The 19,146-nt window shown below is 40.2% G+C and overlaps 1 protein-coding gene across 1 annotated transcript; it reads left to right on the top strand.

Moving 5' to 3' along the window:
• The first annotated feature begins 12,907 nt into the window (after positions 1–12,907).
• On the top strand, positions 12,908–17,257 carry fhl1a (four and a half LIM domains 1a). Its single transcript, XM_068715054.1, has 5 exons — positions 12,908–13,085; positions 14,307–14,483; positions 14,716–14,885; positions 15,018–15,204; positions 16,495–17,257. Exons 1-5 carry the CDS (start codon positions 13,004–13,006, stop codon positions 16,647–16,649), a joined length of 771 nt encoding a protein of 256 aa, XP_068571155.1. The 5' UTR covers positions 12,908–13,003; the 3' UTR covers positions 16,650–17,257.
• The last annotated feature ends 1,889 nt before the right edge of the window (positions 17,258–19,146 follow it).

Here is a 19,146-nt window from a genome sequence, read left to right as displayed (position 1 = left end):
TACTCATCTTTTTTCTTTTCTTTTTTTTATGGGATGTCATGGTCGTGTAGGAATGCAGCTGTGGAGCTCCAGAGATCATCCCATCAGACTCAAGAAATACGAAAGAAGATTAGCGCCAGAAGTGATTTTACTTGAGTTGCTTAAATCTGTGATTTTCACATTATGCTAAGAAGAGGTTTATAATCTTCACAGCCTTGGATTGTGGCAGGTAGCCCAAGCCTACGAGTTTTTTCTTCTTTTTTTTAAAGATGGTCACATATATCAGTGGGATGAAGTCAGTTTCAGAGAGAAGGGTGCTGTGGTTTCCAACATGGAGGTACAGCCCCGCTAAAAGGTTACAACATCGACATTAAAGGACAAAACGGCGTTCTTTATTTCCCACATTTGTCTCTTTTTATGCCTCCTGGCCGTTGCGTCCGGTCCATTCTCATAAACGCCAAATCTCAGGAACACCTGGAGGGAATGTCTTCAAGTTTGGCACAAATGTCCACTTGGATTCAACTGATTAGATTTTGGTCACTGTGACCTCACAAAACACCTTTTTGGCCGTGATTCAATCATTTATTTCCTAATTATGACAATTTTACACAAATGTCTTAATAGATTAAAGATGATAAAGTGATGACATTTTGGACAGACATCGATGTAAACGGCAACGTGAGTGGTTGGCGGAGGTGTACAACTTTAAGGTGGTATTTTTAATTTTTTTTTCTTATGTAACACTGAATTGTTTTATCTCCTCAGGCCTCTAAAAGTTCACTAGAAACAATCCCAGAAGAAAGAAACCCTTTTTGGATTGAACTTGTCCACATATGCAAGTTGTTACGGTGGTTCAGAAGTAGACACCGTTTCATTTGAAAGTATGCTTAAAAGGTTGTGAATCACTTCCAGTCTAGACCTGTGAATTATGACAAAAGTGCATGGATTATTCCTTATTATAGGGTTCATGTTTTAACCCTGGACTCGTCAAATCGTCTCTAGTGTGTGATGTGAGAGCTAGTGATTTAGCTCTCACATCACACACTGGTATTTATTGAATTAGTTCAAATTTAACTCTAGGGCACCATGTTAAATATGCACCTTGCTCTAATAGCTCCATCGTATTCTCCCAATTAGGTCAAAGACTTTCCAAGCTTACAAATCATTATGAATTGATCCATCCATCCAGGATAAGAGGGCAAAGTGGTGTTATTATGAAAGCCTCGCCCCTGCACAGCCAAGACCGATGGCGTTTTATTCTCCCAGCCACGATTTGTGCCAGATATCAGGTAACATGTTCCTAATATGGACACAACTCCCTCCAGTCGGCTCAAGAATGTCTGTATGGTGGAGCAGCAGTCCGGGGAGGAACTAGTAGTTTTAAAGGGCCACTTAGCTTTAGTTTAAGTAGATAGTAATGTCTCTCAGCTGAGCTCCGTCTTGAAACCTCATTTCCACACAATTGTTTATGTTGTTGATGAAAAATTCAATTGTATAATGTTTTAAAATCATGTTACAAGAGCAAGCGCACTGTTCTACTACAGTAGCAGATGACGGTAGGTATTATATGCAGTGCAACCTCCTTCACATTTTTTAAGTAAATACTGGATTCTTCTTTGTTTAGTGAAATGCACCTTTTATAAAACGATAACCTGCCTTTACTCTCGCACAGTGAAACATCTGCAGCCAGATGTTCACGACAAAAAGACCTGCACAGACCAAACATGTGGCTCTCATCGATTTTTAAAAGCTTTTTTTTTTTTTTTTGTGAGTGGAAGAAGACATTTTTATTTTGACAGCACGTTATTCATAAGAAGCCATATTAAACGCAACAGTCATGACCTTACCCTCCCTTCACATCTGCATCCTGACTGTACGAACACATGCACATCCTCACTCTGGCTGGAGTCAGACGTGTGTTTCTGTGTTTGGATACTCTTTCACGCAGCTCAAAGAGCTGTTTAGTCTCCATGACACAGTTGATACATAAGCAGGCATCTGCGTTTAATAAGAGGAACACCTTTTGGGCATTATGTCATCCATTCGTAATTGCAATGGATTAAAGTTAAGGGTTGAGTTTACAGGCTGCATGTATTTACTTTGGGGTTTAGAATGAGTCATCTGGATGCAATTCCTCTATTCTCTATTACCAAAGAAGGAGACGAGTGAAGCCAATACAGAAGAAGGACAAAGTGTGTCAACTTATCGAGTCAGTTGCTCTTCTGTAAACAGAAGGCCATGTTCAAATATTGTAAGGATGATAAATATAATACATGCAGAGCTCTTAGCCTGCCTCAGAGAGGCCACATATATTGTTGAGTCTCAGGGCTTGTCGATGCAGAAAAGTTATGACTTTATTTTCTTCTTGATCCCGTTTTGCCTCGAGTTCAGGGGCCAATAAGAACTTTACTAAGAGAGCTCGTGAATTCCTGGTTGAGGTCATTGTTTATGAGAGTCTACAGAGGTTTGGCTCATGTCCTAAAGTTTTTTGTTTTTTTTCTTCTTCTTCTCTCTCCTCCCTCTGTCTTTTAAAGCTGCGCTGCCTCCGCAGATTGTACCTCTCGACAAAACCCCCCCACCGGACACACTGTCACACTGCTGGTGTTCGAGTGAGAGACATCTCATCTGTTCGCTTTGGAAAGGTGAGTCCGAATCCACAGCTGTGTTTCACTCTGGGCGTCAGCCAGCTGCTCGGGTCACTCCTGTTAAACAGGGAGACAGAAGACGTTTATCTCAAGGTGGTCCATCTATAGAGTTACGTGTGATGCGTTCGTGCTGCTTCTATCTTATGGGATGGAGGTTTCCGACGTATTTAGAGTCGGTTACATCTTCAGTTACGCACAGAGGGTCCCGACTGGAGAAATACTGACATGTGCGACATATTTCTTGTGCACGTTGCGCTGCGCAACAGGTGATGCGCTTTGTTTGCACGCGTTTTGCATTAGGTTATCTGTCTGCCTACATATCTACATTTCCACCTTACAGATTACTGTTCATATTTTTTGGAGAAAATTAACTTTTTATTTTGCGCTTTTGCGCCTGTGTCAGTGGGTCATTTTGACAGGGATTTCCTTGTAAAATAAAAACGTTGTTGTTACTAACCAACAGTAGTGGGATTTTGTTTTAATGTGAATTTATATTTGAGGCTAATTTAGTCTTCTACTGCACTGCATTTCACAGGCAATATATTGTACTTTTACTCTATTAACATATTTAGATTGTTGGTTACTTTTTCTATTAACATTCTCCAAACAAAACTGTGATTACTTCATAAAACATGAGATGAAACCACCTAAAAGTATAGAAAGCATCTAACCCATGAAGCTACAGCATTAAAGTAATACTTACATGTTATTGCATCAATGATATTTGGTAATAATGTACGTTTTGAATTTGATATGATTGCTACTTTTACTTAAGTAAATGATCTGAACACCTCTTCCATCACTTCTCCCTCATACAAGCTGCCATGTCTGATTGTAACCCGTACAATGTAAGGATTACCTACTCCAGCACAAACAGAAGCAGCAGCAGCTTAACTCGTAGATCAAATGGTGTGTTGTGATATTAGTATCGTACTGATGGCATAATGAACAGCAGAGCCCAAAGGCACCGTGGAACTGTTAAAACATACATCTGCTTACCGACTCCTCCCTTTCTGGTTTGGGCGGCTGCCAAACCAAATGCATGATGTCATTAAAGAGACCTGGAGATTACGGTCCTTTCTCTGGCACACTGGACCTCCTTGTGGCTCCAGTATGACTTCACCATCCTCCAACAGCCATAAAACGTTGTACTTCACTGAGTAATAAATTAATCCACTTTCAACTTGAAAAGACGCTTTCTTTTGGGCTTTTTTTAAACAGCAATTTAAAAATTTATCACTTTTAGACAAATCAGATTATTCTTGGAAATGTTTTTTTATTTTTAATATTTAATGTAAAAATCAGCACAAAAGTGCTACAAATCCAACAGTGCAGTTACACATTATTCATTCATAACGCCGGGTATGTAGTGTATATTTTATATCAGTCTTCTATGAAGCTGTTGTATGTCAGTAGTCATCAGGCCATCAGCGGGACATTTGACACACTAAGGCATCTGGGAGCTTTGGTGCCTGCAGTTTGTTCAGGCAGAAACAAGCCATTGTTGAAGGGACAGTTTCATCACTTCGTTTATTCTTGCAAATGGAGAGAGAGAGAGAGAGAGAGAGAGAGAGAGAGAGAGAGAGAGAGAGAGAGAGAGAGAGAGAGAGAGAGAGAGAGAGAGAGAGAGAGAGAGAGAGAGAGAGAGAGAGAGAGAGAGAGAGAGAGAGACAGACAGACAGACAGACAGACAGACAGACAGACAGACAGACAGACAGACAGACAGACAGACAGACAGACAGACAGACAGACAGACAGACAGTGTCTAAGTGTAGATGACCGAGCTGATGAAACACATGAAACAGCGCTCTCACCAGCCCGGCGCACTACTCCTAAATAGGCAATGCTGCCTGTTTGACTCAACGGGCTGAGTGGAGTCGATGCTCTCTCCTGTGAATGTCAAACAGCTCAAACTCCCTTTTCCCCCTCTTCAGCGCAGAGAAAAGCTCATGAATTGCACATGATTACTTTGTGAATAAAAGAGGAAGACATGATGAAAGATCGAGAGCCACAATACGAAGGAATGAAAGAGACTCCTGTAAGACGAAGTGGGAGAAGTACTCGGATCCTTTTCTTGAGTAAAAGTACCAATAACAAAGTACAAGTTTACTCTGTAATGTAATCATTGCATTCACAATTTTACCTATGTAAATGTACAAAAAATAGTACTAAATGTACTCTAAAGTATGAAAAGTAAAAGTACTCTTTATGCAAAACTGCTGCATTTACTTTAGAGTATTATTACAGATTAATTAATGTGTAAGCAGTATTCTACTGTTGTAGTTTGTGGAGTTAATGCTGATTTAAACTACTTTATATACTGTTAAGCTGAGGTCCATAATGAATCAGTTTCAGAGGCTGATCATGTGTTTGTTGTATGTACATATTCTAGAAATGTATCTTAATCTTAGTAATTATAGCTGTATGGTACGTGTTGTTATAGAGTACAACGCATACCTCTAAAATGTAGAGGTTTAAATAAAGTTGAACTATTACACTAGAGTAAAAGTATCCTTAAGTAAAGTTAATTACAGAGATTGAGTAAATGTAGTTACCCTCTACTGCTACTGGCTGTTAGTACGAGGACCGTAAGAATTGAGTTTTGACCATTCTCATGTATACAAGCTGAAAACGTAACTTGAGTGACGCAAGGAAGTCACATGCAATGTGCACACAGAGTGTCTGCTTTATGAGGTTTTATGTGCATCCTTCTTGGCATAATACATTTAATGTCAAGAGCACAAAATATTGCTCATCAGCATGAGGGACTGAGTTTTTCTGTGTTCAGAGGCTCGAGTCATGTGAGACCAATGAGGGATGAAGTGCTCGCTGGCTTACAGTGATGGCTTTGAGAGTGTGTGTGTGTGTGTGTGTGCGCGTGTGTGTGTGTGTGTGTGTGTGCGTGTGCGTGTGTGTGTGTGTGTTAGCAACACTCAGAGCCATATCTGTTGGACAGGAGTGTTACTCGGTTAATAGCGCTCCCCTTGTGGCATTTTGTCCACACATATTTGACCTCAATGTGTCTGGGTCTTGCAGCCACACCTTCAGTGGTTTATTCAGTCACTCACTGACCTTATGTCTGTGTGTTGTAATACAGCTCTGTGCCTGTCCTGTTGTCTTGTTGCTGTGTGTGTGTGTGTGTGTGTGTGTGTGTGCGTGCGTGCGTGCGTGTGCGTGTGTGTGCGCACCCGCTGAGTCACTGTTCCCCTGATAGAGGTAACTGTCTGTCACTGCTCTGTCTGCCCAATAACCAGATTTGGAGGGTGACTGAGAAACATGGATGTCTAGGGCAAGAGGGCATGTTGAGAGATGAGCTCTCAGACACACAGACATGACATTTGTTGCTGTTGGTAACAGTGAAGTGAGTGCGGGTGCTTGTTCCCGTCCCACTGAGCGATTTGTTCTCATTTGTTCAGGAAGTACAGGCCAGATTTCCTGTTTTTTTTCTGTGCTGGCAAACCCCAAATCTTCCACTTAGAGAGGCGATGGGCTTGTAGCCAAGAGGCAACACCTACCAAAATATTCACGTAATCATTGCATATCACGATAGGATGTTTGTGAGAGAGTATAGTATAGTCTGTTTCTATTAGTTGCAAGGACCATTTTACAACCGTATGGTCTTTTTTCCAAAGTTGTCAATTAGACACATCACCAGCTACGTATTTAACCATGATTCTCTTATAAGGAAATAATATATTTATAGTTTTATTTATTGTTCCAGATGATCAGCAGATATTTTTGCTCTATTTAAAAGTGCAGCTTTGGAGGTGGCAGGTGGGGAGGTGGGCACTGCATTCCAGCTGTATTGTCTATCAGGACAGCAGTCCGTGGGTAGAGTTAACACCAGAGGAGACTGTGAATATGCAGCAGACTGTGTGAAACCAGATGACTATTACTGCTGGGACACTAACCAGGAAGCAATAAGATAAACAAACATGCCCTGCAACTTAAAAAAGCTAATTTAACAACTTGTATTTAAATAAAAGTTAGTTTCAAAATGTGGAATGTTTCCATCACTGGACTCTTGGTGTTTGTATCAAATGTCAAAACAGGAAATATGTTTTTTCAGATAAATTAAATGGCAATTGAATGCAGCATGAAAGAGCTTGACCGAGGCAGATGGATTTTGTTTTGCTCGATATTTGAATCATGAATATTTGATAGTCAATATTCATGATATTTATACTGCCTGTTTGGTACAGCAACATGTGTCACCTCACATTCCCTCAGAAAAAAAATCCAAAATATATATTTTCATTTTCATACATATAACATACCTGGCAATTGAGCATCGACCCTTATGTAAATAGAGTTTAATAGCATGTTTCTTAGTTTTTAAACCTATAAAACATACTGTGAACACAATGTTTTCACCATTTAAGTACTTTCAACCTCTCTTTGTTCAAACGCTGATACTACTGTTGCTCCCATGGGTTTTAAAGGAGAACAATCTAAACGTTAACAGGAGTGTAACCGGGATGCAGGAGCAGGAACAGATTTCCTGATGTAACAGAGCGACTACTGGGGAGGATTTTGAAGGCCAGGAGTCATGGCGCCGTCCTGCTCATTAATTAGTCTTTGTGGGTTGAGGGTAATTGGGTGACCGATTAGAAAATGACAAACGCAATGTTCTGCTTCTTGGTAATGGACCAAATAAAATCCTTAATTACAGCCAGATGCCCTTTATACAACCAAGCACAAAGACACACACAAGCTGACAGCATTGATTTGCTTTGTGTCTGACATATGAAGAAGCTTATTTAATATTGTTAAGAGATGAGTCCTTTCTTTGAATGTTTCCTAACTGAGTTCTGAGTCTAACAACTTTATGTCTTGTCTGACTTTCAGTCTCCTCTCATTCCCATTATGATCCTATATTTCAGTATTTAAGCCCGTCTGACTCTAAAGGCCCAAACCAATCAGAGTAAAGTGCCATCTGTGGAGCATTTGCTCCACAGCAGAATAAACGATGATGGTCATCATGGGTTTGATCATGAATGATAGTTGGCAGTAATAGAATGATGATTTTAACCTGAATTTAAAGCAGCCATAATAGGTATTTTTTTATAATAACAATGGCGGGATGGCTGAAATGACTACGAACCCACAGAGAGTCATCTTGTGACTCTGCAGTTCCTCCTCGCTTTTTTTTTAGCTTCTTTCAGCTCTTTGTTTTGGTTTTCAAGTTCACCGTATCATAAGAAGGTGATTAAATTCAGCGTTGTGACAGAAAGTCCATTATTGCAGGTTTAATTACATGCATTACGTAGGATTTTAAAGTTTCAAAGAAGCTGGTCCACATTATAATTCTTATTCAGCAGCAGTATAAAACATTGACCTTGGAATTCTAAAGATATGTCATGAAACGTGATCATAACCTTAACATCAGCTATGGTTGTTGTCAGTCTGAGTAGATAAAGTAAGGATGGATGAGGAAATATTTTCTCTGTGAGGAGAGTGTTCATGAAATGCGTTTGCTTTTCTATCAGGAATGCACCGGGTGTTTCCTGCGGCTTTGAAATAAATATTCAATTTTTTTTTGAATAAGAATCACAAAAAAAATAACAGAGAGAAAAATTCATCACTGATGGTAAAAAAAATAATCTTAACTTAAATAAAATTCTCCCATTTTAACATATTCTGCTCTGGCTCACTTTGCATTTAGCTTTGAGCACATTGTCTTTCTGAAAATCTGACATACTGTATTTGTACACACACACACACACACACACAGAGAGACATGAAGAGATACGTATACAACACTCCACCACTTTGTCTCTCCACAGCTCAGTCAATAATATCAACTTGCTCCTCCATGTGAGTCATCCCTCTAAGTTGTGATGTTAAGTAATCTATCTTGTCATCTGTACATGTCCTGGATGCTCAAACAAAACATTTCATGTCGGGGCAGTGGGAGCATCTGTTGTCCCTCATGGCCACCATTCAAAACCTTTTTTTTTTTACCTTCTGATGTTACAGCAGTGGATTCCAATCTCTATCACCTAATCCATCTCCTCATACTCTCTCTCATCCGCTCTATTCTCTAATGCATACCCTAAAAAGGAGTGGAGGGTTAGGGTTAGGGTTGGATTTGACGTGGGGTCGGGTCACAGAGGGGTATATACCAGCCCCCCATAACGTAACGAGGCTTATGGTCTCTGGTCTTGACCCTCTGTGGATGCTACCGTCTCCTCCTGTCCCCGTATTCTTTTCTACTTCTTTTTTTTCCTCCTGACTGGAAACCAAACATGGCCTTCAGACACTCAGGTAAAATAAAAAACATAACTTGTGCCAATGAAGATGCTGAAATGAATGAAGTTATTGAATATGTTACGAGTAGTCAGGTGCAACATGTACAACCTGACTGCTATTGGCATGTTTCTATTCAAACTTCAGGAAGGATCGCCTTTTGATTCAAACAGAATTTGTGAAAACAATTGTTCATGAGCTCAACTTTTTATTGAGCTTCGTGACGATGATCAAATATTTAGCTTGAGAAATCAAATTTTCTCTACAAATAAAGGAACATTTGATCCTTCAGTTTATCTATTTTAACAACCTTGAAGGTACAGTTGTGGTCAAAAGTTTACATACACTTGTAAAGAACATAATGTCATGGCTCTCTTGAGTTTCCAGTTATTTCTACAACTCAGATTTTTCTCTGATAGAGTGATTGGAACAGACACTTCTTTGTCACAAAAAACATTCATGAAGTTTGGTTCTTTCATGACTTTATTATGGGGTTACAGAAAAAGTGACAAAATCTGCTGGGTCAAAAATATACATACAGCAACATGAATTAGCAATTTTGGTGACTTAGAAAGTTGTGTCAATGAAATGAGCTTCATAGCATGGCCTCTTAACTTCTTGTGAGTGATTATGAGTGACTACAGCTGGTGACTTCTCTGAGGCCATTTAAATAGGGCTCATTGGATACAAACGCCCACAAACGCTACAAATGGGAAAGTCAAAGGAGCTCAGCATGGATCTGAAAAAGCGAATCATTGACTTGAACAAGTCAGGAAAGTCACTTGGCAGCCATTTCAAAGCAGCTGCAGGTCCCAAGAGCAACAGTGCAAACAATTGTTTGTAAGTATAAAGTGCATGGCACTGTTTTGTCACTGCCACGATCAGGAAGGAAAACGCAAGCTATCACCTGCTGCTGAGAGAAAATTGGTCAGGAGGGTGAAGAGTCAACCGAGAACCACCAAAAAGCAGATCTGCCAAGAATTAGAAGCTGCTGGAACACAGGTGTCAGTGTCCACAGTCGAGCGTGTTTTGCATCTCCATGGACTGAGAGGCTGCCTTGCAAGAAGGAAGCCCTTGCTCCAAAAGCGGCACCTTAAGGCTTGACTGAAGTTTGCTGCTGATCACATGGACAAAGATAAGACCTTCTGGAGGAAAGTTCTGTGGTCAGACGAAACAAAAATCGGAGCTGTTTGGCCACAATGCCCAGCAATATGTTTGGAGGAGAAAAGGAGAGGCCTTTAAACCCCAAGAACACCATGCCTACCGTCAAGCACGGTGGGTGGTAGTATTATGCTGTGGGGGCTGTTTTGCTGCCAATGGAACTGGTGCTTTACAGAGAGGAAATGGGATAATGAAGAAGGAGGATTACCTTCAAATTCTCAGGATAACCTAAAATCATCAGCCTGAAGGTTGGGTCTTGGGCGCAGTTGGGTGTTCCAACAGGACAATGACCCCAAACACACATCAAAAGTGGTAATGGAATGGCTAAATCAGGCTAGAATTAGGGTTTTAGAATGGCCTTCCCAAAGTCCTGACTTAAATCCCATTGAGAACATGTGGACAATGGCTGAAGAAACAAGTCCATGTCAGAAAGCCATCAAATTTAACTGAACTGCACCAATTCTGTCAAGAGGAGGTGGTCAAAGATTCAACGAGAAGCTTGCCAGAAGCTTGTGGATGGCTACCAAAATCGCCTAATTGAAGTGAAAATGGCCAAGGGACATGTAACCAAATATTAGCACTGCTGTATGTATATTTTTGACCCAGCAGATTTTGTCACTTTTCTGTTAACCCATAATAAAGTCATGAAAGAACCAAACTTCATGAATGTTTTTTGTGACAAAGAAGTGTCTGTTCCAATCACTCTATCAGAGAAAAATCTAAGTTGTAGAAATAACGGGGAAACTCAAGAGAGCCATGACATTATGTTCTTTACAAGTGTATGTAAACTTTTGACCACAACTGTATATGTTTTTCACTGGACAAGGATTCAGATTTTTTATATTTATGTTATACAATGTACAGGATTTCACAATGACATGTATAACAATATGTAACAATATAATCTAAGCTCAAAGGTCCTTGGTGTGGCGTCAATCTTGTAATAGAAATCTGGGGTCTTACATTTGGAGCTCTCTTCCATCTTTTATTTTTCCGATGCATGTTGGAGAAAGGCTAAAAAAAAAAAAAACTGTTGGCTGTTCCAGGGTTTGCAATGTACTCTGTTCTTTTTGTTTTGCTGTATCTCAAAAAGCAGCATGATAGCAATATGTGATTATGTTAAAATGACCCGATTTAGCAGGAAACCTGCTTTCAAGAGAGAACAGCAAGCTTTGACAGTGTAGCAGCTGGTTTGGCCGATACACTGTCTGGATCTTTGATCGTCTCACACGGCTCTGACTCACCCACCAATCTGGTCTCATGTTGACCTTTGTTTGCTCCCCAAAGGGACCGCTGTGGTACAATCACTTCCCTCCACAGCTCAGGGTCTGCACATACCGTGCCTGTTTGACAGAGGGCAGCTGTCACTCTGTCTTTAACAAAAGATTAAAGTTACTGGACGCGACTCAAGTGGAGCCACAATAGCTGCATAGTCCCAGCAGTCATCTCACTGCATCCCTCTCCATTTGTCCCTCTGGAAGGTCAATCTGCTTTAAATAGAGAGTGCGTGTCTAAAATAGATCTCTGGGCTGGCTGGGCTCAGAAATGAGGACCGGAGCATTGTGTGTGTGATTTGACAGTGTTGGACTTGGCAGGTTTTTCCTGCTGTAGTTCCATGAAATGCTACGTGTTGAGTGTAGGCGGAGTGGGGGCATTGAGGGCTCAGTCCAGTCTTTATCCCCGGAGCACAGCTGCAGATAGAAACTCCTCTCCCATCTATCCATCTACACACACACACACACACACACACACACACACACACACACACACACACCACACACACACACACACACACACACACCAGAGGCACATTACCACGCTCCAGGAGGTTCATCCCTTTCACACGGCTGTTTAACCACATCACACTTAAATAGCTGAAGTCCCCTAACATAAATATTGTCCTTGTTCCTATGGTTACTTGGACAAAAATGCCATTCCACCCATTGTTTCCTCCATTTGTGCATGCTTACCAGATTAAAAAATTATTTATGAATCCCTCTAGCTAAAGTTCACCGCTCAGCTGCCCTCCCTGACATCCTGTGTGTGTGTGTGTGTGTGTGTGTGTGTGTGTGTGTGTGTGTGTGTGTGTGTGTGTGTGTGTGTGTGTGTGTGTGAGAGAGAGAGAGAGGACGCTTAAAGTGATGTAGATAAAGCTCACTCCACCCTACGCACAGTTGTTCCATGTCCCTGCTCCCATGTGGACGCCGCCTGTAATGGGAACGCAGGAATGTTGATGAATGTAGTAGCAGCAACTTTGTGTTTACACCGACAGCCAATAAAATGACCCGGCCAAAATGTAGACAAAAGAGAGAGTGTGGGCCAACTCGAAGAGGGAGGTCTTTGGGGGAGCGTGGGGGGGGGGGGGGGGCAGACAGTCTAAAAATTATGACATAAGCTTTCCAGGGAGAGCTTGGTAAAAAGTCTGCTGGCCAAAAAAGCACGCAGACAACAAGCAGACATCTGTGGGCTGCATTTTTAAACTTCACTCACACTTCTCTCATCAGTTTGGAATGTTGCTGTTAGAGCTGCATCTCACTGTATCTTACTGACATTAACAGGGAAACGTTGCACAGATTTGTTTTTGCATTGTGAGGCACAGAGGTTCAAATTATAATCATTGAATGCTTATTCTAATATGTTTTTGTTCCTTATTTCCTTTGTTCTTTTTTCTTTCTCTGAGCTGTACAGCACTTTTAATCAACTAAATGGTGTTGTGATTGCTATATGAACACATGCATTCATTGACTTGCAGTGTTCGGGGAGTTGAGGATGATAGAAAAGGCAACAGTGTCCCCATCTGGCAACATCCAGTCGTGTCGGGAGGACAGAAGCCGCGTGAGTCTGACGGTCCGTTTTGTTTTCCGCAGGTCCCAAAAGTTATCTCACCTCCACCATGACGGATCGCTTCGACTGCTACTACTGCCGGGACAACCTGCACGGGAAGAAGTATGTGAAGAAGGACGAGAAGCATGTGTGCACCAAGTGCCTTCAATAAGCTCTGCGCCAACACCTGCGCAGAGTGCAAACGCCCCATCGGTGCTGACTCCAAGGGTGAAACACAGTGGTGTCTGAGGTTGTGTGAGTGGAAGAATAGCAAATGAGTGAGTAAAGGAGGGAGTGACAAAAGCAAAATAGAAACAAAATATGACATTAAAGTAGAACAAAAAAATCTGTTTTATTTTGACAAATGACATTTTCTTCACCATTTATGCTTTATATGGTAGCTAGTAAACTACACTTGGAAACCAAACTATTATACCGTAAGCTATAGTTATATATTAAAACCTCATGTTATTTGTTTGATGATTTAGTAATAATTTGATGTCTTTGTAGTTTCTCAGCAGACAGTTTAGTTGTTTTCATAAGTCACTTTTTGAGTGTTGTTTTTTGTGAAAATACCCAAAGGTGCGTTTTCTGAAGATAGCAGATACAGCAAATGTACTTTGGGACAAGATACAAAAACAGCCTTGTTTTAGTTTAAAAAAAATAAATAAAAAAATCTACAGATCCCAAAGACATAAATATAATAATATAAATAATAAATATAAATATAATAACATAAATACAAAAAATAAATGCTTTGATGCCACATTAAACACACATGCATCTATGTGTGTGTTTGTGTGACACCAGTAGATTGATGGTCTGCTCTTAGGCCTTTTCAAAGGCCTACAAAGCCTTCGTTCTATTCAAGTGTCCCAGTAAACCGTGACAGTGAGTCAGCAGGAACATTACCAGGACCCTGAAACCGAAGCAGCTCAATGTAATTCGACCATCATTGATTTTATTATTTACTCCTGTGCTTTTCCGACTGTAACACGTCAAAATGTCATCTGTGAAAAGAGCCATCTATCTTGAATTTGAAGACGTCTACTCTGGATGTTATTGTGTTATTACAAATGCATAACAAGTGAGGATGAATCTGTGTGTATGTGTTCAGAGAGCGCTCAGTCTCAAAATGTTATACAGCCTGGGGTCTCATCCTGCAGTGGCGTCTGCTTCCAAAATACTCTCAGCACTCAGTCACTGCCGGTTGAATGTGTGAGGAAGATGTGTCATTACTACTAATGAGGCTCAAATACTTTTCGCCGCGTACCAGTTTACTTCATCTCCACTTCTTGACGCCTGCCACACGGGCTTGTTCCTGTTCTGTATTCTGGCCCCCGAGCCTGAGTCCACATGATTAGTAAACAAACTCCTTTCATGAGGCCTGCATGACGACTCAGTGAGGTCACCCCTGCTCAACCCCGAGCTTCCTCTCTTTGTTTCAGGAGCTGCACCACAAGAACCGCCACTGGCACGAGGACTGTTTCCGCTGTGCCAAGTGCTACAAGCCGCTGGCCAGCGAGGCGTTCAACGCCCGGGATGATGGCAAGATCATGTGTGGCAAGTGTGGCTCCCGGGAGGATGGCAACCGGTGCCAGGGCTGCTACAAGGTGGTCATGCCAGGTGGGTTTGCTATTTCACTTTGTAGAGCACTTTCTAGTGGAAAGAGGCCTTCTTAACATTCAGTGTAGGTTTACTAAATCTGTGCAATCTTTTCTTACCTTTGATTCAACCTCTTTATATATTGCTATTTCGCTATCCCACCCTCTCTCAGGTGATTCCAAAGATATCAAATATGTTAAATTTAGAGAAATGTGTACAAAAAAAAATAATTCACAATTTGTTTGGGTTTTAGGAGCCCAAAATGTGGAGTACAAAAACAAGGTGTGGCACGAGGAATGCTTCACCTGCTTTGAATGCAAGCAGCCGATCCGCACGCAGAGCTTCCTGACCAAGGGGGATGACATCTACTGTGCTCCCTGCCATGACAAGAAGTTTGCCAAGAAGTGCTTCCACTGCAAGCAGGTACAGGCGACGATTGTGTAACATCCACAATACAACTGGGGCGCAGACAGCTCATTTTCAGCAGAATGAATGATATTACAGCCTTGTAGTGTGTTAGAGATCATGATCAGAATGTTCCTTTGTGCCTCTAAGCCCATTACCACCGGAGGGATCAGCTACCAGGACCAGCCCTGGCACTCCGAGTGTTTCGTGTGTCACACCTGCCGTAAAACTCTTGCTGGAGCTCGCTTCACTTCCCACGAGAACAATGTTTACTGCGTGGACTGCTTCAAGACCGATGTGGCCAAGAAGTGCCATGGATGCAAAAACCCAATCACAGGTCAGGTTCAGCAGAAACAAATGTTCTTGATTGTTTGATCCACTGACAGATGAATTTTGGCCATAAAACATATTTTGGAGGATGAGTTGCAACTACCACAGATGATATAAAATCATTTTCAGTGTGCCACAGCAGGAACAGTAGATTACATGTTATCTTGACATACTACTGTATACTATACAATGACTTTTTATACCATTTTTTTAATGACATGCTATACTATGACTTTTTCATTAAATTATTATACCGTGACTTCTATGTGACATTTTCTATTAAATACTACTTTAAAAACTTTTTTAAAATAAAATTTAAAATGACATACAATGCTATGACCTTTTTTTAATGACACACTATGCTATGACTTAAAACAATTATACAATTTTAAAGAAATGGATTCAAGGATCATTTCCTTATCTATGACAAACTATACTAAGACCTTTGATATTTTTATGATGTATGATAATATATCATTTTTTTATAGACTGTACTAGGACTTTTGAACTTTTCCATGGTATACTTTAATATTACTTTTATACACTTATATAAGTATTACTATTATACACTATTACTTTTTAGGTACCTTCTTTATTAAAACTATACTATGAACTTTTAATGATATTTCTATGATATACTATACTATGATCTTTTAATAAAATTTTTACTTTGACTTTTTCATGACATCCTATACTATGAGGCCTTTAAACCGTAACACAATGATTTTTTTTACATGATCTGTTATGACATTTTACTGTGACTATTTAATTACATTTTATATAACATTCTACACTTTGAATTTGTATGACTCCTTCATGGGAAATAAACATATTATAGCATTTTAATAATTCGTTATTACCTAAATTAACGAACACTAGATCCTTCTTTTCCTTTTAACTTTATTTTAGCCTCTGGTTGATAAAATCTGAACTGAGGCAAAAGTACATTTGAAACCCAACTTAACCTTACTTTTTCAGCCAGCCATAATACTAACATTTAAAATTGACTTTAAATTAGATCTTTGAGATTGACGATAACATATAAATGGTTCCAATACAGTAACATGCAGCGGCACTAACCCTAACCCTTCACACATTGGAAACGTCTTTATTTAGATATGTCAATATCAATTTAAAACTTAATATCAGATTCAAGATCTCAATTGTGTCAGAATTGAAGGCCAGTTTGGGCTCAGTGTTGGGTCAGATGAGAGGACTGTATTATGCTTCTGTACTCTGGGAGCATCATGACCTGTCTTCCTGACTGACAGATGTCCTTCTACCTCTGTCTCTGCAGGGTTCGGCCATGGCACCAATGTGGTGAACTATGAAGGATACTCCTGGCATGAGTATTGCTTCAACTGCAAGAAGTGCTGCCTCTCGCTGGCCAATAAGCGCTTTGTCATCAATGGAGATCATATCTACTGCCCTGACTGTGCTAAAAAGGTGTGAACTGCAAATTAGCTGTCCAGAGGATTCTGTTTAAAGTGGAATTACTCCAAAACAGACCTTCAGATGGTTCATTTGCAAAAGAACATATTTTATTGGTGAGGGAAATTGAGGCCTCAAAATTACAGAAAATGTGTGAATTTGGATTAAAAAAAAGTCAAAACAGACAATTTTGGTGACGCTTCTCTTTTTAAGGTTGACCGAATATAGTTTGTGTCAACTAAATATGCACTAGTTTGAGTCATTTATCTTCATATACATTATTGCAACTTGTTTTCGGTGTTGGATACTAATATGGCAACACCATTTCTTTTGGGGGATTGTGATGTGTAACATTATCTAATCCAGAACCCTGTGCAGTTTTATGAGACAAAAGCCTTTCCAGTGCCTTACTGGAATCTATCGGAGAATAATGTGCTTTTTACATGCATACTGCTCCTCATGCATACCAGCTTTCATTAATAATCTGTTGCATTCGTGTTTGATTATAAGAATTTACAAAAATTAGTGATTTTGAATTAGATCTTTGAGATTGATGCTAACATATAAACTGCTCATGTATTCAAGACTTTGTGGGTGAACACAAAAACAAGAATAAAAGAAGGAAGCGGTGTAAAGTCTCTTATTTCTATATTTATGATATAAATAGTTTGACTTTTTATAAGGTTTTTAGACATATACTATGACATTTTATACCATAATATATAATGACATAACTTTTTATGTTTTTCAATGGCCTACTAGACAATGAATCTTTATGGCATATACAGTTTTATGACATTGTTTGACTTTTTGAGAAACAATGCTATGTCTTTTATGATTTTTTTAACAATGATTCTTTTATTGTTTTTTCTACATAATATATCATGAAATTAATCGGAAAACTATACTCTGATTTATGACTTTTGAGATACTTTGAGATCGGCATACTATACTATGGTCCAAATCCCAAAATGAAAAGGTCAAATACGCGAAGAGAAGTCTCATATGTGTACTTGCATTGGTGGCGCAGGAGGTTTGTTCACGTCACGAAAGGGCCCCGTGTCTGGTTCAAGATCTGCTTGGTACCGAGGCATGTGCAACCGCAAATAAAATATGAACAGATGCTAAAATAGCTGTGTGAATAAGGTAAATAACAATAACATAAATAACCAGTATTTGACCTTTTCATTTTGGGATTTGGACCAAAAAAATAACTGCGCCTCAGCGGGGAAGACAAAAGACAAATACGCCCGGAGAACAGACACAACTGTATCTCTGCCGATAGTGCGGTGAGATAGTTCAGCGGTTGGGAGACAGGTGGGTGGAGGTTCAATGCTTATGCGGTGCGATGCTTTTGCGGTGTAATCCCTCAGCGGGGGAGACAAATACGCCTGGAGAACAGTTGGAAGTGTGCTGGGGCTGATAGTGTGGGGAGATAGAGGAGCGGTTGTTAAATGGATGGTTGTTGTTTCGAAACTTATGCGTTGCGTTTTGGGTGAAATGTCTAACAAAGTTGAGTAGGTTCAACTTAACAAAGTTGAGTAGGTTCAACTTAACAAAGTTGAGTAGGTTCAACTTAACAAAGTTGAGTAGGTTCAACTTAACAAAGTTGAGTAGGTTCAACTTAACAAAGTTGAGTAGGTTCAACTTAACAAAGTTGAGTAGGTTCAACTTAACAAAGTTGAGTAGGTTCAACTTAACAAAGTTGAGTAGGTTCAACTTAACAAAGTTGAGTAGGTTCAACTTAACAAAGTTGAGTAAGTTCAAGGCTAATCATCATTCATACTTACTTCCATACTTTAAAATAAAGTTAGTTAAATTTCAGCCGGTCATCATCTACTTTCCCATAACACCCTGGCTACATCTCTCTGAAACCACAGGTGGGGACTATGCCCCCACCACCGCAGTGGCGCACTAGAGATTTAGATAGACGCGTGGGATTCGAACATTCGCATTTAGGTTGCCTACGATTGCTGTCCCACGAACACCACCACTACACTACACTACTGGTCTCTTTCACATACAGAACACTTTTTTCCGTGTATTTAACTCTGCGATTGCATGTCAACCCTCAAAACCTTTCAGTACTTATAAGGATCGAACTCGCAATCTCCAAGACTCCAGCACTTCCTCCATCGACCTGAGCTAATCCACACGACACACGTTGTTTGTTTCTTGTCGTATTTGACTCTGCGATTGCGCGTCAACCCTCAAAATCCATCGCCCCTCATAAGGATCAAACCCGCAATCTCTCAGGTATCAGCACCTCCGCCATCCGCCTGAGCCATTTCACTCCACGTTTTTCAAATGTTGTTTGTCGTATTTGACTCTGCGATTGCGCGTCAATCCTCAAACCTGACTGCACCTAATAAGGATCAATACTACAACCTACATTTTAACGTGCAAAGCTCTGCCAAACAGTAGAGTATCCTTTCTGATCAAATAGCTGACAGAAGACCTGAGGTGCGTGTCTTTTGGTTTGGTTAATATGAGGTGCAGTGCTTGTTGACGTCCAACA

The sequence above is a fragment of the Cebidichthys violaceus genome, unplaced genomic scaffold (assembly GCF_023349555.1).
Source record: "Cebidichthys violaceus isolate CVI_PGR_0920_01 unplaced genomic scaffold, fCebVio1.0.p SCAF_2, whole genome shotgun sequence".
NCBI classification, from domain to species: Eukaryota; Metazoa; Chordata; class Actinopteri; order Perciformes; family Stichaeidae; genus Cebidichthys; species Cebidichthys violaceus.
Note: the sequence above shows the minus strand (reverse complement) of the source record. Positions and strands in the feature narration are given on the sequence as shown.

Coding starts and splice junctions, on each gene's coding strand:
- fhl1a (XM_068715054.1), top strand. CDS start 13,004: ATGTGTGCACCAAGTGCCTTCAATAAGCTCTGCGCCAACACCTGCGCA. Junction 14,484..14,715: donor CTACAAGGTGGTCATGCCAG/GTGGGTTTGCTA, acceptor TTTGGGTTTTAG/GAGCCCAAAATGTGGAGTAC. Junction 15,205..16,494: donor ATGCAAAAACCCAATCACAG/GTCAGGTTCAGC, acceptor CTGTCTCTGCAG/GGTTCGGCCATGGCACCAAT.